The sequence below is a fragment of the Lampetra fluviatilis genome, chromosome 67, assembly GCF_964198595.1.
Source record: "Lampetra fluviatilis chromosome 67, kcLamFluv1.1, whole genome shotgun sequence".
NCBI lineage: Eukaryota > Metazoa > Chordata > Hyperoartia > Petromyzontiformes > Petromyzontidae > Lampetra > Lampetra fluviatilis.
Window position 1 is genome coordinate 3132215 of NC_136341.1, and position 26604 is coordinate 3158818.

Below are 26604 nucleotides of genomic sequence, written 5' to 3' on the forward strand. Positions count from 1 at the left end.
GTGAGTGACTGAGTGAGTGACTTACAGCGTGGTAGATGCCAGGTTGGTGTCCTCGTGTTTGAGTTTGCCGTCGAGGGCGATGCCGTGTTTCTCGCAGTGAGTGACTGAGTGACTAAGTGACTGAGTGAGTGACTGAGTGAGTGAGTGAGTGGGTGAGTGAGTGAGTGACTGAGTGAGTGAGTGGGTGAGTGAGTGACTGAGTGACTGAGTGACTGACTGACTGACTGAGTGAGTGAGTGAGTGAGTGACTGAGTGAGTGACTGACTGAGTGAGTGACTCACAGCGTGGTAGATGCCAGGTTGGTGTCCTCGTGTTTGAGTTTGCCGTCGAGGGCGATGCCGTGTTTCTCGCAGTGAGTGACTGAGTGACTAAGTTACTGAGTGAGTGACTGAGTGAGTGAGTGGGTGAGTGAGTGAGTGACTGAGTGAGTGGGTGAGTGAGTGACTGAGTGACTGAGTGACTGACTGACTGAGTGAGTGAGTGAGTGACTGAGTGAGTGACTGACTGAGTGAGTGACTCACAGCGTGGTAGATGCCAGGTTGGTGTCCTCGTGTTTGAGTTTGCCGTCGAGGGCGATGCCGTGTTTCTCGCAGTGAGTGACTGAGTGAGTGAGTGAGTGGGTGAGTGAGTGAGTGAGTGACTGAGTGAGTGGGTGAGTGAGTGACTGAGTGACTGAGTGACTGACTGACTGACTGAGTGAGTGAGTGAGTGACTGACTGAGTGAGTGACTCACAGCGTGGTAGATGCCAGGTTGGTGTCCTCGTGTTTGAGTTTGCCGTCGAGGGCGATGCCGTGTTTCTCGCAGTGAGTGACTGAGTGACTAAGTGACTGAGTGAGTGACTGAGTGAGTGAGTGGGTGAGTGAGTAAGTGACTGAGTGAGTGGGTGAGTGAGTGACTGAGTGACTGAGTGACTGACTGACTGACTGACTGAGTGAGTGAGTGAGTGAGTGACTGAGTGAGTGACTGACTGAGTGAGTGACTCACAGCGTGATAGAGGCCAGGTTGGTGTCCTCGTGTTTGAGTTTGCCGTCGAGGGCGATGCCGTGTTTCTCGCAGTGAGTGACTGAGTGACTAAGTGACTGAGTGAGTGACTGAGTGAGTGAGTGGGTGAGTGAGTGAGTGAGTGAGTGACTGAGTGAGTGGGTGAGTGAGTGACTGAGTGACTGAGTGACTGACTGAGTGAGTGAGTGAGTGAGTGAGTGAGTGAGTGACTGAGTGAGTGACTGAGTGAGTGACTCACAGCGTGGTAGATGCCAGGTTGGTGTCCTCGTGTTTGAGTTTGCTGTCGAGGGCGATGCGTGTTTCTCGCAGTGAGTGACTGAGTGACTAAGTGACTGAGTGAGTGACTGAGTGAGTGAGTGGGTGAGTGAGTGAGTGACTGAGTGAGTGGGTGAGTGAGTGACTGAGTGACTGAGTGACTGACTGACTGAGTGAGTGAGTGACTGAGTGAGTGACTGAGTGACTGACTGACTGACTGAGTGAGTGAGTGAGTGACTGAGTGAGTGACTGACTAAGTGAGTGACTCACAGCGTGGTAGATGCCAGGTTGGTGTCCTCGTGTTTGAGTTTGCCGTCGAGGGCGATGCCGTGTTTCTCGCGGTTGTTGGCGAGCAGCGGAGTGAGCGAGTAGACCTGGCTCAGGCTCGACTTGGGACCTACTACATCACTACACAACAACAACCACAACAACAACAACCACAACAACAACAACCACTACAACAACAACCACAACCACAACAACAACGAGTAGACCTGGCTCAGGCTCGACTTGGGACCTACTACATCACTACACAACAACAACAACAACCACAACAATAACCACAACCACTACAACAACCACAACAACAACAACCACCACAACAACAACCACAACAACAACAGCGAGTAGACCTGGCTCAGGCTCGACTTGGGACCTACTACGTCCCTACACAACAACAACAACAACCACAACAACCACTACAACAACAACCACAACAACAACAACCACAACCACAACGACAACAACAACCACTACAACAACAACCACAACGACAACAACCACTACACCCACCACTACAACAACAACCACAACAACAACCACTACCACAACCACTACTACAACAACCACCACTACAAGAACCACAAAAACCCCCACAACAACAACAACAAAAACAACAACATCGTGGAGTGGTGATGATGGTGGTGATGGTAATGATGGTGGTGGTGATGGTGGTGGTGATGGTGGTGGTGATGGTGGTGATGATGGTGGTGATGGTAGTGATGGTGATGATGGAGATGATGGTGGTGATGGAGGTGATGGTGGTGGTGGTGATGGTGCTGATGGTGATGATGGTGGTGGTGGGGGTGATGATGGTAGTGATGGTGGTGATGGTGTTGCTACGTACGCAGGCTCCAGGCTGCACACCACCTTGGTGTATTTGTCCTGGCAGTAGAGAACCACGTCAGAGATTTGATCGACTGTGAAGAGAGACAACGTGAAACTCACCACTCACTCACCCACCCACCCACTCACTCACCCACCCACTCACTCCGTCAGTCAGTCACTCACCACTCACTCAGTCACTCACTCACCCACTAGTCACTCACTCACCACTCACTCACTCACTCACCCCTCACTCACTCACCCACCCACTCACTCACCCACTCACTCACTCAGTCAGTCAGTCAGTCACTCACTCACTCAGTCACCCACTCACTCACTCACTCACCACTCACTCAGTCACTCACTCACCCACTACTCACTCACCACTCGCTCACTCACCACTCACTCACCCACCCACTCACTCACCCACTCACTCACTCAGTCAGTCAGTCAGTCACTCACTCACTCAGTCACCCACTCACTCATTCACTCACCACTCACTCAGTCACTCACTCACCCACTACTCACTCACCACTCACTCACTCACCCACCCACTCACTCACCCACTCACTCACTCAGTCAGTCAGTCACTCACTCACTCAGTCACCCACTCACTCACTCACCACTCACTCAGTCACTCACTCACTCACTCACCCACTACTCACTCACTCACCACACACTCACAACTCACTAACTCACACACCCACTCACTCACCCATTCACTCAGTCAGTCAGTCACTCACTCACTCAGTCACCCACTCACTCACTCACTCACCACTCACTCAGTCACTCACTCACCGACTACTTACTCACTCACCACTCACTCACTCACCACTCACTCACCCACCCACTCACTCACCCACTCACTCACTCAGTCAGTCAGTCACTCACTCACTCAGTCACCCACTCACTCACTCACCACTCACTCAGTCACTCACTCACCCACTACTCACTCACTCACCACTCACTCACTCACCACTCACTCACCCACCCACTCACTCACTCACCCACTCACTCACTCACTCAGTCAGTCAGTCAGTCAGTCAGTCACTCACTCACTCAGTCACCCACTCACTCATTCACTCACCACTCACTCAGTCACTCACTCACCCACTACTCACTCACTCACCACTCACTCACCACTCACTCACTCACCCACCCACCCACTCACTCACTCACTCACTCACTCAGTCAGTCAGTCAGTCACTCACTCAGTCACCCACTCACTCACTCACTCACCACTCACTCAGTCACTCACTCACTCACTCACTCACTCACCCACTACTCACTCACTCACCACTCACTCACCACTCACTCACTCACCCACCCACTCACTCACCCATTCACTCAGTCAGTCAGTCACTCACTCACTCACTCACTCACTCAGTCACCCACTCACTCACTCACTCACCACTCACTCAGTCACTCACTCACCCACTACTTACTCACCACTCACTCACTCACCCACCCACTCACTCACCCACTCACTCACTCAGTCAGTCAGTCAGTCAGTCACTCACTCACTCACTCAGTCACCCACTCACTCACTCACCACTCACTCAGTCACTCACTCACTCACTCACCCACTACTCACTCACTCACCACACACTCACAACTCACTAACTCACACACCCACTCACTCACCCATTCACTCAGTCAGTCAGTCACTCACTCACTCACTCAGTCACCCACTCACTCACTCACTCACCACTCACTCAGTCACTCACTCACCCACTACTTACTCACTCACCACTCACTCACTCACCACTCACTCACCCACCCACTCACTCACCCACTCACTCACTCACTCAGTCAGTCAGTCACTCACTCACTCAGTCACCCACTCACTCACTCACCACTCACTCAGTCACTCACTCACCCACTACTCACTCACTCACCACTCACTCACTCACCACTCACTCACCCACCCACTCACTCACTCACCCACTCACTCACTCACTCAGTCAGTCAGTCAGTCAGTCACTCACTCACTCAGTCACCCACTCACTCATTCACTCACCACTCACTCAGTCACTCACTCACCCACTACTCACTCACTCACCACTCACTCACCACTCACTCACTCACCCACCCACTCACTCACTCACTCACTCAGTCAGTCAGTCAGTCAGTCACTCACTCACTCAGTCACCCACTCACTCACTCACTCACCACTCACTCAGTCACTCACTCACTCACTCACTCACCCACTACTCACTCACTCACCACTCACTCACCACTCACTCACTCACCCACCCACTCACTCACCCATTCACTCAGTCAGTCAGTCACTCACTCACTCACTCAGTCACCCACTCACTCACTCACTCACCACTCACTCAGTCACTCACTCACCCACTACTTACTCACTCACCACTCACTCACTCACCACTCACTCACCCACCCACTCACTCACCCACTCACTCACTCAGTCAGTCAGTCACTCACTCACTCACTCACTCAGTCACCCACCACTCACTCACTCACTCACCACTCACTCACCCACCTACTCACTCACTCACCACTCACTCACTCACCCACTCACTCACCACTTACTCACTCACCACTCACTCACCACTCACCCACCCACTCACTCACCCACTCACCCACTACTCACTCCCTCACAACTCACTCACTCACCCACTCACTCACCACTCACTCACCCACCTACTCACCCACTCACCACTCACTCACTCACTCACCCACTCACTCACCACTTACTCACTCACCACTCATTCACCACTCACCCACCCACTCACTCACCCACTCACCCACTACTCACTCCCTCACCACTCACTCACTCACCTACTGACCACTCACTCACTCACCACTCACTCAATCACCACTTACTCACCACTCACCACTCACTCACTCACCACCCACTACTCACTCACTCACTCACCACTAACTCACTCACCCACCCACCCACTCACCCCTACCCCCACCAACCTCCACCCACCCACTCACCCCCCCCCCACCCTCTCACCCCCACCCACCCTCTCACCCCCACACACCCACCCTCTCACCCCCACCCACCCACCCTCTCACCCACACACCCACCCTCTCACCCCCACCCACCCACCCTCTCACCCCCACCCCCACCCACCCTCTCACCCCCACCCACCCACTCTCCCCCCCCCCACCCTCTCACCCCCACCCTCTCACCCCCACCCAACCACCCACTTACCCCCCCCCACCCACCCTCTCACCCCCAACCACCCTCTCAACCCCACCCACTCACCCCCACCCACTAACCCCCACCCAACCACCCACTCACCCCCCCCCCCCCACCCACCCTCTCACCCCCAACCATCCTCTCACCCCCACCCCCCCACCCTCTCACCCCCACCCTCTCACCCCCACCCACCCACCTCCACCCACCCTCTCACCCCCACCCACCCTCTCCCCCCCCCCACCCTTTCACCCCCACCCCCTCACCCCCACCCACTCACCCCCACCCACCCTCTCACCCCCACCCACCCAATCACCCCCCACCCTCTCACTCCCCACCCATTCACCCCTCCTCACCCTTCCACCCCCCACCCCACCCTCCCCCCCCCCCCACCCTCTCACCCCCCCCCACCCACCAGTGAGTCGGATCTTCTTCACGTGCTTGCTGGAGCCGTTCTGGATGGCCACGTTCACTTTGATCGGCTGGCCGTGGTAGTAAACCTGGGCCGTGTCCACCCAGGGGTGGACAACCAGGGGTGGACAACCAGGGGGGGACAACCAGGGGTGGACAATGAGAGGTGGACAATGAGAGGTGGACAACGAGATGTGAGTGTGTAGGTGAGTAGGTGAGTAGGTGAGTGAGTAGGTGAGTGAGTAGGTGAGGGTGTAGGTGAGTAGGTAGGTGAGTAGGTAGGTGAGTGAGTAGGTGAGTAGTGTGAGTGAGTAGGTGAGTGAGTAGGTGAGTAGGTGAGTAGGTGAGTGAGTAGGTGAGTGTGTAGGTGAGTTAGTAGGTGAGTGTGTAGGTGAGTAGGTGAGGGTGTAGGTGAGTGTGTAGGTGAGTAGGTGAGTGAGTAGGTGAGTAGGTGAGTAGGTGAGTGAGTAGGTGAGTAGGTGAGGGTGTAGGTGAGCGTGTAGGTGAGTAAGTGAGTAGGTGAGTGTGTAGGTGAGTAAGTAGGTGAGTGAGTAGGTGAGTAGGTGAGAAGGTGAGTAGGTGAGTGAGTAGGTGAGTGAGTAGGTGAGTGGGTAGGTGAGTTGGTAGGTGAGTAGGTGAGTGAGTAGGTGAGTGTGTAGGTGAGTAGGTGAGTGAGTAGGTGAGTGTGTAGGTGAGTTAGTAGGTGAGTGTGTAGGTGAGTAGGTGAGTGAGTATGTGAGTAGGTGAGTGAGTAGGTGAGTGTGTAGGTGAGTAGGTGAGTGAGTAGGTGAGTGTGTAGGTGAGTAGGTGAGTGAGTAGGTGAGTGTGTAGGTGAGTTAGTAGGTGAGTGTGTAGGTGAGTAGGTGAGGGTGTAGGTGAGTGTGTAGGTGAGTAGGTGAGTGAGTAGGTGAGTAAGTGAGTAGGTGAGTGAGTAGGTGAGTAGGTGAGGGTGTAGGTGAGTGTGTCGGTGAGTAGGTGAGTAGGTGAGTGTGTAGGTGAGTAAGTAGGTGAGTGAGTAGGTGAGTAGGTGAGAAGGTGAGTAGGTGAGTGAGTAGGTGAGTGAGTAGGTGAGTGGGTAGGTGAGTAGGTAGGTGAGTGTGTAGGTGAGTAGGTGAGTGAGTATGTGAGTAGGTGAGTGAGTAGGTGAGTGTGTAGGTGAGTAGGTGAGTGAGTAGGTGAGTGAGTAGGTGAGTAGGTGAGTGTGTAGGTGAGTGTGTAGGTGAGTTAGTAGGTGAGTGTGTAGGTGAGTAGGTGAGGGTGTAGGTGAGTGTGTAGGTGAGTAGGTGAGTGAGTAGGTGAGTGAGTAGGTGAGTAGGTGAGTGAGTAGGTGAGTAGGTGAGTGAGTAGGTGAGGGTGTAGGTGAGTGTGTAGGTGAGTAGGTAGGTGAGTAGGTAGGTGAGTGAGTAGGTGAGTAGTGTGAGTGAGTAGGTGAGTGAGTAGGTGAGTAGGTGAGTGAGTAGGTGAGTGTGTAGGTGAGTTAGTAGGTGAGTGTGTAGGTGAGTAGGTGAGGGTGTAGGTGAGTGTGTAGGTGAGTAGGTGAGTGAGTAGGTGAGTAGGTGAGTAGGTGAGTGAGTAGGTGAGTAGGTGAGGGTGTAGGTGAGCGTGTAGGTGAGTAAGTGAGTAGGTGAGTGTGTAGGTGAGTAAGTAGGTGAGTGAGTAGGTGAGTAGGTGAGAAGGTGAGTAGGTGAGTGAGTAGGTGAGTGAGTAGGTGAGTGGGTAGGTGAGTTGGTAGGTGAGTAGGTGAGTGAGTAGGTGAGTGTGTAGGTGAGTAGGTGAGTGAGTAGGTGAGTGTGTAGGTGAGTTAGTAGGTGAGTGTGTAGGTGAGTAGGTGAGTGAGTATGTGAGTAGGTGAGTGAGTAGGTGAGTGTGTAGGTGAGTAGGTGAGTGAGTAGGTGAGTGTGTAGGTGAGTAGGTGAGTGAGTAGGTGAGTGTGTAGGTGAGTTAGTAGGTGAGTGTGTAGGTGAGTAGGTGAGGGTGTAGGTGAGTGTGTAGGTGAGTAGGTGAGTGAGTAGGTGAGTAGGTGAGTAGGTGAGTGAGTAGGTGAGTAGGTGAGGGTGTAGGTGAGCATGTAGGTGAGTAAGTGAGTAGGTGAGTGTGTAGGTGAGTAAGTAGGTGAGTGAGTAGGTGAGTAGGTGAGAAGGTGAGTAGGTGAGTGAGTAGGTGAGTGAGTAGGTGAGTGGGTAGGTGAGTTGGTAGGTGAGTAGGTGAGTGAGTAGGTGAGTGTGTAGGTGAGTAGGTGAGTGAGTAGGTGAGTGTGTAGGTGAGTTAGTAGGTGAGTGTGTAGGTGAGTAGGTGAGTGAGTATGTGAGTAGGTGAGTGAGTAGGTGAGTGTGTAGGTGAGTAGGTGAGTGAGTAGGTGAGTGTGTAGGTGAGTAGGTGAGTGAGTAGGTGAGTGTGTAGGTGAGTTAGTAGGTGAGTGTGTAGGTGAGTAGGTGAGGGTGTAGGTGAGTGTGTAGGTGAGTAGGTGAGTGAGTAGGTGAGTAGGTGAGTAGGTGAGTGAGTAGGTGAGTAGGTGAGGGTGTAGGTGAGTGTGTCGGTGAGTAGGTGAGTAGGTGAGTGTGTAGGTGAGTAAGTAGGTGAGTGAGTAGGTGAGTAGGTGAGAAGGTGAGTAGGTGAGTGAGTAGGTGAGTGAGTAGGTGAGTGGGTAGGTGAGTAGGTAGGTGAGTGTGTAGGTGAGTAGGTGAGTGAGTATGTGAGTAGGTGAGTGAGTAGGTGAGTGTGTAGGTGAGTAGGTGAGTGAGTAGGTGAGTGAGTAGGTGAGTAGGTGAGTGTGTAGGTGAGTGTGTAGGTGAGTTAGTAGGTGAGTGTGTAGGTGAGTAGGTGAGGGTGTAGGTGAGTGTGTAGGTGAGTAGGTGAGTGAGTAGGTGAGTGAGTAGGTGAGTAGGTGAGTGAGTAGGTGAGTAGGTGAGTGAGTAGGTGAGGGTGTAGGTGAGTGTGTAGGTGAGTAGGTGAGTAGGTGAGTGTGTAGGTGAGTAAGTAGGTGAGTGAGTAGGTGAGTAGGTGAGAAGGTGAGTAGGTGAGTGAGTAGGTGAGTGAGTAGGTGAGTGGGTAGGTGAGTACGTAGGTGAGTGTGTAGGTGAGTAGGTGAGGGTGTAGGTGAGTGTGTAGGTGAGTAGGTGAGTGAGTAGGTGAGTGGGAAGGTGAGTAGGTGAGTGTGTAGGTGAGTGAGTAGGTGAGTGAGTAGATGAGTGTGTAGGTGAGTAGGTGAGTAGGTGAGTGTGTAGGTGAGTGTGTAGGTGAGTGAGTAGGTTAGGGTGTAGGTGAGTGTGTAGGTGAGTAGGTGAGTGAGTAGGTGAGTAGGTGAGTAGGTGAGTGAGTAGGTGAGTAGGTGAGGGTGTAGGTGAGTGAGTAGGTGAGTGAGTAGGTGAGTGAGTAGGTGAGTAGGTGAGGGTGTAGGTGAGTGTGTAGGTGAGTAGGTGAGTAGGTGAGTGTGTAGGTGAGTAAGTAGGTGAGTGAGTAGGTGAGTGTGTAGGTGAGTATGTGTGTAGGTGAGTGTGTAGGTGAGTGTGTAGGTGAGTGAGTAGGTGAGGGTGTAGGTGAGTGTGTAGATGAGTAGGTGAGTGAGTAGGTGAGTGAGTAGGTGAGTGAGTAGGTGAGTATGTAGGTGAGTGTGTAGGTGAGTAGGTGAGTGAGTAGGTGAGTGTGTAGGTGAGTAGGTGAGTGAGTAGGTGAGTGAGTAGGTGAGTGAGTAGGTGAGTAGGTGAGGGTGTAGGTGAGTGTGTAGGTGAGTAGATGAGTGAGTGAGTGAGCAGGTGAGTATGTAGGTGAGTAGGTGAGTGTGTAGGTGAGTGAGTAGGTGAGTGAGTAGGTGAGTGTGTAGGTGAGTAGGTGAGTAGGTGAGTGAGTAGGTGAGTGTGTAGGTGAGTAGGTGAGTGAGTAGGTGAGTGAGTAGGTGAGTGATTAGGTGAGTAGGTGAGGGTGTAGGTGAGTGTGTAGGTGAGTAGGTGATTAGGTGAGTGTGTAGGTGAGTGAGTAGGTGAGTGAGTAGGTGAGTAGGTGAGTGAGTAGGTGAGAAGGTGAGTAGGTGAGTGAGTAGGTGAGTGAGTAGGTGAGTGGGTAGGTGAGTAGGTAGGTGAGTGTGTAGGTGAGTAGGTGAGTGAGTAGGTGAGTGTGTAGGTGAGTGAGTAGGTGAGTGTGTAGGTGAGTGTGTAGGTGAGTAGGTGAGTGTGTAGGTGAGTGTGTAGGTGTGTAGGTGAGTAGGTGAGTGAGTAGGTGAGTGAGTAGGTGAGTAGGTGAGTGAGTAGGTGATTGTGTAGATGAGTGAGTGAGTAGGTGAGTGAGTAGGTGAGTGTGTGAGTAGGTGAGTGAGTAGCCGAGTGAGTAGGTGAGTGAGTAGGTGAGTAGGTGAGTGTGTAGGTGAGTGAGTAGGTGAGTGAGTAGGTGAGTGAGTGAGTAGGTGTGTGAGTAGATGAGTCAGTAAGTAGGTGAGTGAGTAGGTGAGTGTGTAGGTGAGTAGGTGAGTGAGTAGGTGAGTGAGTAGGTGAGTGTGTAGGTGAGTGTCTAGGTGAGTAGGTGAGTGAGTAGGTGAGTGAGTACGTGAGTGTGCAGGTGAGTGAGTGAGTAGGTGAGTGAGTAGGTGAGTGTGTAGGTGAGTAGGTGAGTGAGTGAGTAGGTGAGTGAGTAGGTGAGTGAGTAGGTGAGTGTGTAGGTGAGTGTGTAGGTGAGTAGGTGAGTGTGTAGGTGAGTGAGTAGGTGAGTGAGTGTGTAGGTGAGTGAGTAGATGAGTGAGTAGGTGAGTGAGTGTGTAGGTGAGAGTCTAGGTGAGTGTGTAGGTCAGTGAGTAGGTGAGTGAGTAGGTGTGTTAGTGAGTAGGTGAGTGAGTAGGTGAGTAGGTGAGTGTGTAGGTGAGTAGGTGAGTGTGTAGATGAGTAGGTGAGTGAGTAGGTGAGTGAGTAGGTGAGTGTCTAGGTGAGTAGGTGAGTGTGTAGGTGAGTAGGTGAGTGAGTAGGTGAGTGTGTAGGTGAGTAGGTGAGTGAGTAGGTGAGTGAGTAGGTGAGTGAGTGAGTAGGTGAGTGAGTAGGTGAGTAGGTGAGTGTCTAGGTGAGTAGGTGAATGAGTAGGTGAGTGTCTAGGTGAGTGTGTAGGTGAGTGAGTAGGTGAGTGAGTAGGTGAGCGAGTGTGTAGGTGAGTAGGTGAGTGAGTAGGTGAGTGAGTAGGTGAGTGAGTAGGTGAGTGTGTAGGTGAGTAGGTGAGTGAGTAGGTGAGTGAGTAGGTGAGTGTGTAGGTGAGTGTCTAGGTGAGTAGGTGAGTGAGTAGGTGAGTGAGTACGTGAGTGTGCAGGTGAGTGAGTGAGTAGGTGAGTGAGTAGGTGAGTGTGTAGGTGAGTAGGTGAGTGAGTGAGTAGGTGAGTGAGTAGGTGAGTGAGTAGGTGAGTGTGTAGGTGAGTGTGTAGGTGAGTAGGTGAGTGTGTAGGTGAGTGAGTAGGTGAGTGAGTGTGTAGGTGAGTGTGTAGGTGAGTGAGTAGATGAGTGAGTAGGTGAGTGAGTGTGTAGGTGAGAGTCTAGGTGAGTGTGTAGGTCAGTGAGTAGGTGAGTGAGTAGGTGTGTTAGTGAGTAGGTGAGTGAGTAGGTGAGTAGGTGAGTGTGTAGGTGAGTGTGTAGGTGAGTAGGTGAGTGTGTAGGTGAGTAGGTGAGTGAGTAGGTGAGTGAGTAGGTGAGTGTCTAGGTGAGTAGGTGAGTGAGTAGGTGAGTGTGTAGGTGAGTAGGTGAGTGAGTAGGTGAGTGTGTAGGTGAGTGTGTAGGTGAGTAGGTGAGTGAGTGAGTAGGTGAGTGAGTAGGTGAGTGAGTAGGTGAGTGTGTAGGTGAGTGTGTAGGTGAGTAGGTGAGTGTGTAGGTGAGTGAGTAGGTGAGTGAGTGTGTAGGTGAGTGTGTAGGTGAGTGAGTAGATGAGTGAGTAGGTGAGTGAGTGTGTAGGTGAGAGTCTAGGTGAGTGTGTAGGTCAGTGAGTAGGTGAGTGAGTAGGTGTGTTAGTGAGTAGGTGAGTGAGTAGGTGAGTAGGTGAGTGTGTAGGTGAGTGTGTAGGTGAGTAGGTGAGTGTGTAGGTGAGTAGGTGAGTGAGTAGGTGAGTGAGTAGGTGAGTGTCTAGGTGAGTAGGTGAGTGAGTAGGTGAGTGTGTAGGTGAGTAGGTGAGTGAGTAGGTGAGTGTGTAGGTGAGTAGGTGAGTGAGTAGGTGAGTGAGTAGGTGAGTGAGTGAGTAGGTGAGTGAGTAGGTGAGTAGGTGAGTGTCTAGGTGAGTAGGTGAATGAGTAGGTGAGTGTCTAGGTGAGTGTGTAGGTGAGTGAGTAGGTGAGTGAGTAGGTGAGCGAGTGTGTAGGTGAGTAGGTGAGTGAGTAGGTGAGTGAGTAGGTGAGTGAGTAGGTGAGTGTGTAGGTGAGTGAATGTGTAGGTGAGTGTCTAGGTGAGTAGGTGAGTGAGTAGGTGAGTGAGTGTGTAGGTGAGTAGGTGAGTGAGTAGGTGAGTGAGTAGGTGAGTAGGTGAGTAGGTGAGTGAGTAGGTGAGTGAGGGGGTCACCTCCTTGTCGAGCGAGGCGTTCATGGTGACTTCTGAGTCCACGTTCGCGACCCCGGATGGAATCACTCCGGGCTTCTCCGGGGCGAACTGAACCTTCCTGATCAGCAGACTCACCGAGTGTCTACACACAACATCATCATCAACATCAGCAGCATTATCATCAACATCATCATCAACATCATCAACATCAACAGCATCATAAACATCATCATCAACATCATAAACATCAACATCATCATCAACATCATCATCAACATCAGCATCAACATCATCAACATCAACATCATCAACATCATCATCAGCAGCAACATCATCATCAACATCATCAACAGCATCATCAACATCAACATTATTTCCATTCTACGTGATGACTTTACCGAAAGAACCAATAAGATGAATCCCTGCAGTCACGAAAGCTTTAAATCAAAATAAAATACAATTCTCACAATTGTATTTTATTATGTTTGGGAATTGTATTGTATTATGTTTTATTTTTGTATTTTATTATGTTTTATTTTTATTATTTTATTATTTCCATTGTACGTGACTTTACCGAAAGAACCAAGAAGATGAATCCCTGCAGTCACGAAAGCTTTAAATCGAAATAAAATACAATTCTCACAATTGTATTTTATTATGTTTGGGAATTGTATTTTATTATGTTTTATTTTTGTATTTTATTGTTTTATTTTTATTATTTTATTATTTCCATTCTACGTGACTTTACCGAAAGAACCAAGAAGATGAATCCCTGCAGTCACGAAAGCTTTAAATCGAAATCTCGCCATAGTCTCCAATCTTAAATTCTCCCACAGACTCCAATGTTAAATTCTCTCCCCATGAACGTTGACGGTTAAAAGGGGCACCACGGGGTTGATCAATATGTGTCTGAATCGATTTGTAAGAAGATAGGACACCTCCCCGCCCGGCCGTCTTTGTCTCTCCCTCCCCCCCTCCCCTCCCCCTCCCCCCCTCTCACTTTTTCTTGATGTCTTCGTCGAGTTTCTCGCAGCAGAACGCCTTCACCTCGAAGTCCACTCCGCAGGACTGCAGCAGCCAAAGATAAAGCACCCCCAGGTAGCCTTCAATACTAAGAACCATTGAGGCAAGTGCTGTTAGCTAGCAGCAGCAGCAGGCACAGACAAAGGCCCCCCGTGTAGCCTCTAACAGGCTGTAGGGGCAAGTGCTGTTAGCCAGTAGCAGCAGCAGGCACAGACTCATAGCTCAGACAAAGGCCCCCCGTGTAGCCTCTAACAGGCTGTAGGGGCAAGTGCTGTTAGCCAGTAGCAGCAGCAGCAGGCACAGACTCATAGCTCAGACAAAGGCCCCCCGTGTAGCCTCTAACATGCTGTAGGGGCAAGTGCTGTTAGCCAGTAGCAGCAGCAGGCACAGACTCATAGCTCAGACAAAGGCCCCCCGTGTAGCCTCTAACAGGCTGTAGGGGCAAGTGCTGTTAGCGAGCAGCACCTGTGAAGGCTGGAACGGTACACGAGGGGGTGGGTGGCCAGCACCACGCCCGACCGCCTTTGTCTCCCCAGTGGCGATGTTTACACACCGCACCAGGTACTCATTTCAGGCTGAGTCGACCTAGAGGAGGCCCAGCACCGGTTCAGATAATCGTCACTGATGTTGGCCGTGAGCGGGAATCGAACCGGGGTCGCCAGGTTCATTGCACAGCGCGCTAACCACTACACCCACCGCTCCCCATACACATACACACACACATACACACACACATACATACACACACATACACACATACACACACTCATACACATACACACACTCATACACACACACATACACACACACTCATACACACACACACGCATACACACACAAACACACACATACATACACACACACATACACACACACATATAAATACACACAACAACAACCGCCATTCGCCACTAAGTGGCGGTGACGTCACCACGACGCTTGTGCCAGGCCATGTGCACCTTGAGGCCACGTGAAGTGTCGAACGCCCGCTGGCAGGAGGTCACGGGGCACTCCACCCCCTCCCCCACCTCTCCCCACCGCTCCCCCCCCCTCCCCCACCGCTCCCCCCCCCTCCCCCACCGCTCCCCTCCCCCACCGCCCCCTCCCCTCCCCCCACCGCCCCCTCCCCCACCGCTCCCCTCCCCTCCCCCACCCCCTCCCCTCCCCCACCGCCCCCTCCCCCACCGCTCCCCTCCCCTCCCCCACCCCTCCCCTCCCCCCCTCCGCCACCGCTCCCTCCTCCCGCCCCTCCTTCACTCCTCTTCCACCCCTCCCCCTTCTCTACCCCCCCCTCGTCTTCCTCCACCTCTCCCTCCTCTCCCACCACCCTCCTCTCCTCCCCTCCCCTCCCCCCTCCTCCCCTCCCCTCCCCCCTCCTCCCCCTCCCACCTCCTCCCCCCTTCCTCCACCCTCCTCCCCCTCCCCCCATCCACCAGTGGAGTGGGCAGGGCCCCCACCACTCACCTTGCCCTTGTCGCAGGGAGCCGGCTGCATCGTCACCGAGCAGGGCAAGTTCTGGGGCATCTGTGGGGGGGGGAGGGGGGGGGGAGAGGGGGGGGGAGAGTGGGGAGAGGGGGGGGGAGAGGGGAGTGGGGGGGAGGGGGGGGAGAGGGGGGGAGTGGGGGGGAGGGAGGGGAGGAGAGGAGAGGGGGAGAGTGGGGGGGAGGGAGGGGAGGGGGGGGAGAGTGGGGGGAGGGGGGGAGAGTGGGGAGAGTGGGGGGAGGGGGGGGAGGGGGTGGGGAGGGGGGGGAGGGGGTGGGGAGGGGGGGGAGACAAAGACGGTTGGGAACAGACACACAGATAAAGGTGCCCCAGGTAGCCTCGAGGGCTGTAAGGGAAAGTGCGGGGTCGATCTCTCTCTATGTGGTGCGTTAGTTCACCGCGTTAGTCCACCGCGTTAGTCCACCACGTTAGTTCACTGCGTTAGTTCATGATGGAAGTCCACTGTGTTAGTCAACTGCGTTAGTTCTCTACGTTAGTCCACTGCGTCGACCACGTCAGCCATGTTGCAGGCGCGGGTGGGTTGATTCTAGGAACTTGAATTGTGAGAAGAGACAAGACGTTGGGAAATGAGTGACAAACGGTGACTCACCAGTGACTCACGGCCTACCCGTACCCGTACCCGGCCGCACCAGGGTCTCAACCGGGTACCCGGTTACCCGTACCCGGCCGGGTACGGGTAGCCGGGTATCGGGTAGGGTACGGGTATCGGGTACCTGATTGCGACCTCTGGGATGAAGCCATGTTGCAGGCGCGGGTGGGTTGATTCTAGGAACTTGAATTGTGAGAAGAGACAAGACGTTGGGAAATGAGTGACAAACGGTGACTCACCAGTGACTCACGGCCTTCTCACTCATTGGTTGGGGTGAGTCACGTGCAGCCACCCGTACCCGTACCCGGCCGCACCAGGGTCGCAAACGGGTACCCGTACCTGGCCGTACCCTACCCGTACCCTACCTATACCCTACCCGTACCCTACCCTATACCCGGCTACCCGTACCCGGCCAGTTATCGGGTATGGTACGGGTATCGGGTACCCGGTTGCGACCTCTCCTCACTCACGCTGAAGCTGAAGGCGTAGGCCGTGCCGCCCAACTTGTGCAGGAGGCGTTCCTGCAGGGAGCTGGTGGCAGCGGCCGTGGCGGCCGTGGTGGCGGGCGGGCCCTGGCACGGCGGGTAGAGCTGCCGGTGGGTCACGTGGATGTCGCGCCGGAACGGGATGCCGATCACCTCCATGTCGTCTCGGCCGTAGCGGAAGGCGCACGTCAGGGACACGTACACTGCAGCGGCAGCGGGTGACAGCGGCGATGGCGATGGCAGGGATAGACGATCAGGGGCACGGCAATAACCACGACAATGGCGACGAAAATTGCCGCGACAATGGCGGCAACAATGGCGGCAATAGCCACAACAATGGCCACAACAATAGCCACAACAATAGCCACAACAATGGCCACAACAATAGCCACAACAATGGCCACAACAATAGCCACAACAATAGCCACAACAACAGCCACAACAATAGCCACGAAAATTTCCACAACAATGGCGGCAACAATGGCGGCAAATAGCCACAACAATAGTCACGAAATTTGCCGCAACAATGACCACAACAATGGCCACAACAATAGCCACAACAATAGTCACAACAATAGTCACGAAATTTGCCGCAACAATGACCACAACAATGGCCACAACAATAGCCACAACAATAGTCACAACAATAGCCACGAAATTTGCCGCAACAATGACCACAACAATGGCCACAACAATAGCCACAACAATAGCCACAACAATAGCCACAACAATAGCCACAACAATAGCCACAACAATGGCCACAACAATAGTCACAACAATGGCCACGAAAATTTCCACATAAATGGCGGCAACAATGACCACAACAATGGCCACAACAATAGCCACAACAATAGCCACAACAATAGCCACAACAATAGCCACAACAATAGCCACAACAATGACCACAACAATAGCCACAACAATGACCACAACAATAGCCACAACAATGGCCATGGCAATGGCCAAGGCAACAGCCGCCGGCAATAGCAACAACAACAACAATAACCACCACTCAGGGCAACATTCACGGCCACCACCACAACAACAACAACAACAATAACCACCACTCAGGGCAACATTCACGGCCACCACCACAACAACAACAACAACAACAACGGCAATAACCACCACTCAGGGCAACATTCACGGCCACCACCACAACAACAACAACAACAATAACCACCACTCAGGGCAACATTCACGGCCACCACCACAACAACAACAACAACAACGGCAATAACCACCACTCAGGACAACAGTCACGGCCACAACAACAACAACAATAACCACCACTCAGCACAACAGTCACGGCAACAACAACAATAACCACCACTCAGCACAACAGTCACGGCCACCACCACAACAACAACAACAACAATAACAACCACTCAGCACAACAGTCACGGCAACAACAACAACAATAACCACCACTCAGGGCAACACTCACGGCCACAACAACGACAACAATAACAACAACACTCACGGCCACAACAACAACAGCAACAACAACAACAACAGCGGCCACAACAACAACAGCAACAACAACAACAGCGGCACGTTCATGTTTTTATTTTTTATTTTAGGGCCGTCCATAAATGACGTCACGCACCTAGTGGGGGTGGGGGTCAGAGATTTGAGACGATGTGTGACGAGGGGGGGAGGGGGTGAGAAATGTGACGTCACATCAAAATGCGCAACTTTATAAATAAACATAGACAACACGTTCTACTTATATTCTTGGTTCTTTCGGTAAAGTCACGTAGAAGGGAAATAATAGAATAAAAATACTAAAATAAAATTTATAAAACAATAAAAAGAAAAATATCAAACAATAAAAAATATATAAAACAAAAAAATTTCTCACAATTTGTGAGAATTTTTAGTGTTTATATATAAAACAATAAAAATAAAAATATTAAACAATAAAAAATATATAAAACAATAAAAATTCTCACAAATTGTGAATTCTCACAAGTTGTGAGAATTTTTATCGTTTTATATTTTTCTTTCTTATTTTATTACTTCCCTTCTACGTGACTTTACCGAAAGAACCAAGAAGATGAATCCCTGCAGTCACGAAAGCTTTAAATCGAAATAAAATACAATTCTCACAATTGTATTTTATTATGTTTGAGAATTGTATTTTATTATGTTTTATTTTTGTATTTTATTATGTTTTATTTTTATTTTTTTATTATTTCCCTTCTACGTGATGACTTTTCCGAAAGAACCAAGAAGATGAATCCCTGCAGTCACGAAAGCTTTAAATCAACACGTTCTACTTAATTAAATTGACGTTTTAATAAATGTTTTCTCCTACAACATCAGAGTACAGCGCCACATTAAATATGCACTACAATGACAATAGTTTAAAGCGATTTTAAGCATTTTTTTGGGGGGGCAGAGCTTTGTGACGTCATATTTGAGGGATGGGGGGGGGCAGAGCTTTGTGACGTCATATTTGAGGGGGGGGGGGCAGAGCTTTGTGACGTCATATTTGAGGTGGGGGGGGCAGAGCTTTGTGACGTCATGTTTGAGGGGTGGGGGGGGGCAGAGCTGTGTGACGTCATATGCAGAGCTTTGTGACGTCGTGTGACGAAGGGGGGTGGAGGGGGGGGGGGTTGAAAATCGGTCCCAAATCGCGTGACGTCATTTAGGGACGGCCCCTTTATTTCGAACCCCCCCCCCGCCCCACCCCCCTTTCTCCCGTTACCTTTGCGGCCTTTGATGTAAGCCGGGTCCACGTACACGACTCCGTCTGTGAGACGCACAGAGACACAGACAAAGGTGACCCGTGTAGCCTCTAACAGCCTGCAGGGGCAAGTGCTGTTCGTAGCGAGTAGCAGCAGCACCTGTGAAGGTAGACACAGACAAAGGTCCCCCGTGTAGCCTCTAACAGGCTGTAGGGGCAAGTGCTGTGAGTAGCGAGTAGCAGCAGCACCTGTGAAGGTAGCGCTAACCACTACACCCACCGCTCCCCACTCCGATACCAACACCCGCCATTTGCCACTAAGTGGCGGTGACGTCACAACGGCGCCCGTGCCAGGCTAGGTGCAGGAGGGAGGTCACGAGACAGACCCAGCAGGTGCCATGGGTTGGCTGACTGACGTGACCAGTAGATGCACCACCAGCTCTAACCCCCTACTGTGCCAGGCTAGGTGCAGGAGGAGGTCACGGGACAGACCCAGCGGGTGCCATGGGTTGGCTGACTGACGTGACCAGTAGATGCACCACCAGCTCTAACCCCCTACTGTGCCAGGCTAGGTGCAGGAGGAGGTCACGGGACAGACCCGGCAGGTGCCACGGGTTGACTGACTGAGATGACCGGTAGATGCACCACCTGTGCCCCCTACTGTGCCAGGCTAGGTGCAGCAGGAGGTCACGTGACAGACCCAGCGGGTGCCATTGGTTGGCTGACTGAGATGACCAGTAGATGCACCACCAGCTGTACCCCCCCTACTGTGCCAGGCGAAGCTACTGCTGATGATGCTGATGATGTTACTGATGATGATGATGCTCCTGATGATGATGTCAATGCTGATGTTGATGCCACTGATGATGCTGACGATGATGCTGCTGATGATGCTCATGATGATGCTGATGATGATGACGATGCTGATGCCACTGATGATGCTGATGATGATGACGATGCTGATGATGATGCTGCTGATGATGCTGCTGATGATGCTGGTGATGTTGCTGATCATGCTGCTGATGATGACGATGCTGATGATGATGCTGCTGATCATGCTGCTGATGATGACGATGATGATGCTGATGATGATGATGCCAATGCTCATGTTGATGCCACCGATGATGCTGACGATGATGCTGCTGATGATGCTCATGATGATGCTGATGATGATGACGATGCTGATGTTGATGCCACTGATGATGCTGATGATGATGACGATGATGATGTTGATGATGATGATGATGCTGATGCTACTGATGATGCTGATGATGATGATGACGATGCTGATGCTACTGATGATGCTGATGATGATGACGATGCTGATGCTGATGCTACTGATGATGCTGCTGATGATGCTGATGATTATGCTGATGATGATGACGATGCTGATGCTGATGCTACTGATGATGCTGATGATGCTGCTGATGATGACGATGCTGATGTTGATGCCACTGATGATGCTGCTGATGATGCTGCTGATGATGCTCATGATGATGACGATGATGATGACGATGCTGATGTCGATGCCACTGATGATGCTGATGATGATGCTGCTGATGATGCTCATGCTGATGACGTTGATGATTACTTACCAACCAGATCCACGTGGTCCAGATGGTCGATAAAGTCTCGTTTTTCCATGTAGACTGTCACCTGAGTCCACCACGTAGTCCACCACGTAGTCCACCACGGAGTCCACCATGTAGTCCACCACGGAGCACAGCCCGGCACACAGAACCACCAGTGGTGAGCATTTGGGATACCACCAGACACTCACTCACTCACTCACACACACAATCACTCACACACTCACTCACTCACTCACACAATCACTCATCCACTCACCCACTCACTCACACACTCACTCACCCAGTTACTCACTCACCCACTCACACAATCACTCATCTACTCACTCACTCATCTACTCACTCATCCACTCACTCACCCACTCACGCATCTACTCACTCACTCACTCATCCACTCACTCACCCACTCACCCACTCACCCACTCACTCACTCAGTCACTCAACCACTCACTCATCTACTCACTCATCCACTCACTCACACACTCACTCACCCACACACGCACTCACTCACCCACTCACTCATCTACTCACTCATCCACTCACTCACCCACTCACTCACACACTCACTCACCCACACACTCACTCACTCACTCATCCACTCACTCACCCACTCACTCATCCACTCACTCACCCAATCACTCATCTACTCACTGACTCATCCACTCGCTTATCCACACACTCACTCACTCATCCACTGACTTACACAATCACTCATCCACTCACTCATCCACTCACTCACCCACAAACTCATCTGTTCACTCACTCATCCACTGACCCAATCACATACCCACTCACTCACTCATCCATTCACTCATCTACCCACCCACTCATCCACTCACTCACTCATCCATTCACTCATCTACTCACTCACTCACTCATCCATTCACTCATCTACTCACTCACTCACTCATCCATTCACTCATCTACTCACCCACTCACCCATCCATTCACTCATCTACTCACTCACTCACTCATCCATTCACTCATCTACTCACCCACTCACCCATCCATTCACTCATCTACCCACTCACTCACTCATCCATTCACTCATCTACTCACTCACTCACTCATCCATTCACTCATCTACTCACTCACTCACTCATCCATTCACTCATCTACTCACCCACTCACCCATCCATTCACTCATCTACCCACTCACTCACTCATCCATTCACTCATCTACTCACTCACTCACCCATCCATTCACTCATCTACTCACTCACTCACCCATCCATTCACTCATCTACTCACCCACTCACCCATCCATGCACTTACATGCACTCATTGATCCACACACTCACTCACCCACTCTTTAACACATCCCCTCACTCATCCACTAACTCACCTATATACAGAGTGTTTAAAAATGATGGACCCAATTTCAAAGCTGTATATTTCACGATGGCAACACGTTAAAATTACACAAAAATTACAAACGGTTTAACGAGTTATGAAGTTTTACTGACCGCTTTATAAATGCTCTATGTGCCCTGCACCTGCTGTACGGACAACATCGAGACGATATATACTCTTAGTTCTTTCGGTAAAGTCACGTAGGTAAAAAATTGAAATTAAAATTGATAAAAAATAAAATAATTAAAAGTAATAAAAATAAAATAATATAATTTATTATTTTATTTGTATTAATATTAATTTCATTTTTTACCTACGCGACTTTACCGAAAGAATTTAAATTAATTTAAAAAAATTAAAATAAAAGTTTTATTTTTATTTCATTTTTTTACCTACGTGACTTTACCGAAAGAACTAAGAGTATGCATCATTGCAGTCACGAAAGCTTCAAATCTAGAATCGAGACGATAGTTGAATTCGTCCAAAACGCCTCTCAAAGTGTCCCCTTCCACTGAAGTCACCGCTGCCGTGATTCTGTCTGTGAGGTCATCCAGATTAGTCGCTAACGGTGGCACAAAAACAACAGGGTCTTTGACGTATCCCCACAAGAAAAACTCGCAGGGTGTGGTGATGTCTGGGGGTGATCTTGGGGGCCAAGAGTGTAGCGCCAAGTCTTGGGGTTCCGTGCGACCTATCCAACGTTGAGGCGGTGAAGTCTTGAGAATGACTGAGGCTAGGGGCTGTCTGTGCGCTGGGAGAGGCATCTATGCCCCTCCCACTCTATGCCCCTCCCTCTCTACGCCCCGCCCTCTCTACGCCCCTCCCACTCTATGCCCCTCCCTCTCTGTGCCCCTCCCTCTCTACGCCCCGCCCTCTCTCTATGCCCCTCCCTCTCTGTGCCCCTCCCTCTCTATGCCCCTCCCTCTCTACGCCCCTCCCTCTCTATGCCCCTCCCTCTCTACGCCCCTCCCACTCTATGCCCCTCCCACTCTATGCCCCTCCCTCTCTGTGCCCCTCCCTCTCTATGCCCCTCCATCTCTACGCCCCTCCCTCTCTAAGCCCCTCCCTCTCTACGCCCCTCCCTCTCTATGCCCCTCCCTCTCTACACCCCACCCACTCTATGCCCCTCCCTCTCTATGCCCCTCCCTCTCTATGCCCCACCCACTCTATGCCCCTCCCTCTATACGCCCGCCCTCTCTATGCCCCTCCCACTTTATGCCCCTCCCTCTCTATGCCCCTCCCACTTTATGCCCCTCCCTCTCTATGCCCCTCCCTCTCTACGCCCCTCCCTCTCTACGCCCCTCCCTCTCTACGCCCCGCCCTCTGTATGCCCCGCCCCCTCTATGCCCCTCCCACTATCTGCCCCTCCCACTCTATGCCCCTCCCACTCTATGCCCCTCCCTCTCTATGCCCCTCCCTCTCTACGCCCCTCCCTCTCTATGCCCCGCCCTCTCTATGCCCCTCCCACTTTATGCCCCTCCCTCTCTATGCCCCTCCCTCTCTACGCCCCTCCCTCTCTACGCCCCTCCCTCTCTACGCCCCGCCCTCTCTACGCCCCGCCCTCTCTACGCCCCGCCCTCTGTATGCCCCGCCCCCTCTATGCCCCTCCCACTCTATGCCCCTCCCTCTCTATGCCCCTCCCTCTCTACGCCCCTCCCTCTCTACGCCCCGCCCTCTGTATGCCCCGCCCCCTCTATGCCCCTCCCTCTCTATGCCCCTCCCACTCTATGCCCCTCCCACTCTATGCCCCTCCCACTCTATGCCCATCACTTTCAAGTGGTAAGAGTTCATCTTCTTGGTTCTTTCGGTAAAGTCGCGTAGAAGGGAAGTAATACAATTATAAAAATTAAACATAATAAAATACAATTCTCACGACGTTTCGGTCACAACGCAAGCAGCCGTCCTCAGGTAAAGACCAGGTCTGACGGGGAGATAGCGTCCGACAGAACTGGTCTTCACCTGAGGACGGCTGCTTGCGTTGTGGCCGAAACGTCGTGAGAATAATTTTATTATGTTTCATTTTTATTATTTTATTACTTCCCTTCTACGTGGTGACTTTACCGAAAGAACCAAGAAGACGGGTCCATCTTGTTTCAAACACCCTGTGCTTAGTCACCTACTCACTAACCCAATCACTCACCCACCCACCCACTCTTACCTTCCCATTGGAGCTGGTTTTCTTGAAGACACTGCAAACGAAACAACATAGATAAGAACCTTGACAGGAGCCACTTTACGTACTAGGTGCTTGAGTTGGTGTAGATGTAGTGAGTTCAACTGAGTTGCAGACGTACTCTTTGGAAGCAACACATTCATTGATTCATAATCAACGTTTTTGGGTGAGATCGCGTTATTTATAAATGTGTCGTAACCCTCCACCACCCGACACGGCCAATCAGCAAAAAAGTGTCACGTTGACAAAATATGATAATTGTTTTTTTTACCCTTCTATCTGGCAACAAAACTGACACCTTTTTACAAGGAGTCATGTTTGCATAGACCGCAATACCTGCAGTCACAATGCAAACAAAAAACATAACTCTGATAATGTATGCACTGTCCTTGAAGTTGATTGGTCCACACCCGAGACAGCTTTCCTTAGAGCCTAGTCTCACATGGTGTTGGACCAGATGACGCCAAAAGGCGCACAACTCAAAGACAATGCACCATCAGAGTATGAGAGCTCGGCATTGTCTTTGAGTTGTCCGCCTTTTGGCGTCATCTGGTCCAACCCATGTGAGACTAGGCTCTAAGGAAAGCTGTCTCGGGTGTGGACCAATCAAATTCAAGGACAGTGCATACATTACCAGAGTTATGTGTTTTTTGTTTGCATTATGACTGCAGGTATTGTGGTCTATGCAAACATGACTCCTTGCAAAAAGGTGTCAGTTTTGTTGCCAGATAGAAGAGTAATAAAACCAATGATCATATTTTTTACTGGCAAATGAGGTTCCAATGGTGAAAAGACAAAATAGTTCACTACTTTTTGCCCACCGGTGTGTTGAAGAGTGAAACCACAACATTTACGACACATTTATAAATAACGCGATCTAACCCAAAAAAGTTTTTTTATGAATAATATTGGTCGCGAAAGCAATTATACCAACACAAAGGGATAACTGCCCCTTCACCACATAACAACCGATGGTAGTGGACCACCCAGGCTAACTACACTAGTTACAACATAAACAGGACCCTGCGGGGTGGGCTGGTAGGAACGAATAACCAAAGAACATAAACATCATGTATTATTACACTTGTTTAGCCAGGAAAGCCTCACTGAGTCTAAAGGTTTTTGTAGGGTCCTGCCAAGTGTTTGCAGTAGGGGGCGATGTTGCTACACCTAATCGGACGATACGAAGGGAGAGTTTGAGGCCTAGTTCTAGGCTTTAGGCCTAGCTGTAGGCTTTAGGCCGATTTGAGTTAATTTTTAATTTAAATGTTTTAATTATTTATGTAAAAGCTTTAAATGTAAATGTTTCTATTTAAAAACATGAGGGAATGTAACATTGTTAAACATTAACTCCCTTTCACACACGCGGGGGTACGATACGAAGGGAGAGTTTGAGGCCTAGTTCTAGGCTTTAGGCCTAGCTGTAGGCTTTAGGCCGCTGTGAGTTAATTTTTTATTTAAATGTTTTTATTAAAAACTATGTCAGGAAATGAGTTAATTTTTCATTTAAATGTTTAAATTAAAAGCTATCTCAGGGAATTAGAAAACTATCTCAGGGAATTATAAGGGAATGTTACACTTGTTTAGCCAGGAAAGCCTCACTGAGTCTAAAGGTTTTTGTAGGGTCCTGCCAAGTGTTTGCAGTAGGGGGCGATGTTGCTACACCTAATCGGACATCGGACGGACGATATAATCTATTGTAGGCTGGTTCACTTCGTTCCTACCTGTATAAATGAAACTTGAACTTGAACTACTACGGCCTGGTGGTTTACTACAGCCTGTTACACCGGCACATATCCTCCGTGGCGTGGCTGGCTCCGCCCTTAGCCACGACGACCACCTTCTAGAATCCTCCAGCAGGATATCGGCCCTGACACGTGACCCCCCCCCTAGCCCCCACCTGGGGGGCCCCTGTGTAGACTTAACCGGTCACGTGTCACCATTGGAACCTCATTTGCCAGTAAGGGAGGGGGTAGAGATCGATAGATGAGAGAGAGAGAGGGTAGAGATTGATTGATGGATGCCCTACGAACCAGCGATTACCCGAACCGGTCCCTGTGGCCTCCCCACTAGGTCGACTCAGCCTCAAATGAGTACCTGGAGCTGCGTGTAGTGAACATTGCTAACAAGAGAAACAAAGGCGGCCGGGCGTGGTGCTGGCCACCCACCCACCCCCTCGTGTGCCGTGCCGGCCTTCACAAGCGCTGCTGCTACTCGCTAACAGCACTTGCCCCTACTGCATGTGAAGGCTACACGGGGGATCTTTGTCTTTGTGCGTGCACACAATCACCACCACTCACTGTGCTGATTTAGCGGCCATCTTGAGTTGGAGTTCCTGTTTGAGAGGAAGAGAGGCGTTGATTAGGGTGATGGTGGTCGTGATGGTGGTAATGGTGGTGGTGATGGTGGTGGTGATGGTGGTGGTGGTGATCGTGGTGGTGGTGATGGTGGTGATGGTGGTGGTAATGGTGGTGATGGTGGTAGTGATGGTAATGGTGGTGATGGTGGTGATGGTGATGATAGTGGTGATGGTGGTAGTGATGGTGGTGGTGATGGTCGTGATGGTGGTGGTGGTGATGGTGGTAGCGATAGTGGTGGTGATGGTGGTGGTGATGGTCGTGATGGTGGTGGTGGTGATGGTGGTAGTGATGGTGATGATGGTGATGATAGTGGTGATGGTGGTAGTGATGGTGGTGGTGATGGTCGTGATGGTGGTGGTGGTGATGGTGGTAGTGATGGTGGTGATGGTGATGATAGTGGTGAT

At 51.1% G+C, this 26604-nt stretch overlaps 1 protein-coding gene across 1 annotated transcript; it reads right to left on the reverse strand.

Annotated features, from left to right (window-relative positions):
- Positions 1-1524: 1524 nt before the first annotated feature.
- On the reverse strand, positions 1525-26160 carry LOC144952441 (beta-arrestin-2-like). Its single transcript, XM_078882847.1, has 11 exons — positions 26141-26160; positions 23826-23856; positions 20321-20381; positions 18747-18791; positions 16019-16236; positions 14921-14980; positions 13434-13501; positions 12455-12575; positions 5950-6034; positions 2385-2457; positions 1525-1666 (listed from the first exon to the last, which is right to left on the reverse strand). The coding sequence occupies exons 1-11, from the start codon at positions 26158-26160 to the stop codon at positions 1525-1527; spliced, it is 924 nt and encodes a 307-aa protein (XP_078738973.1).
- Between the last annotated feature and the right edge of the window lie 444 nt (positions 26161-26604).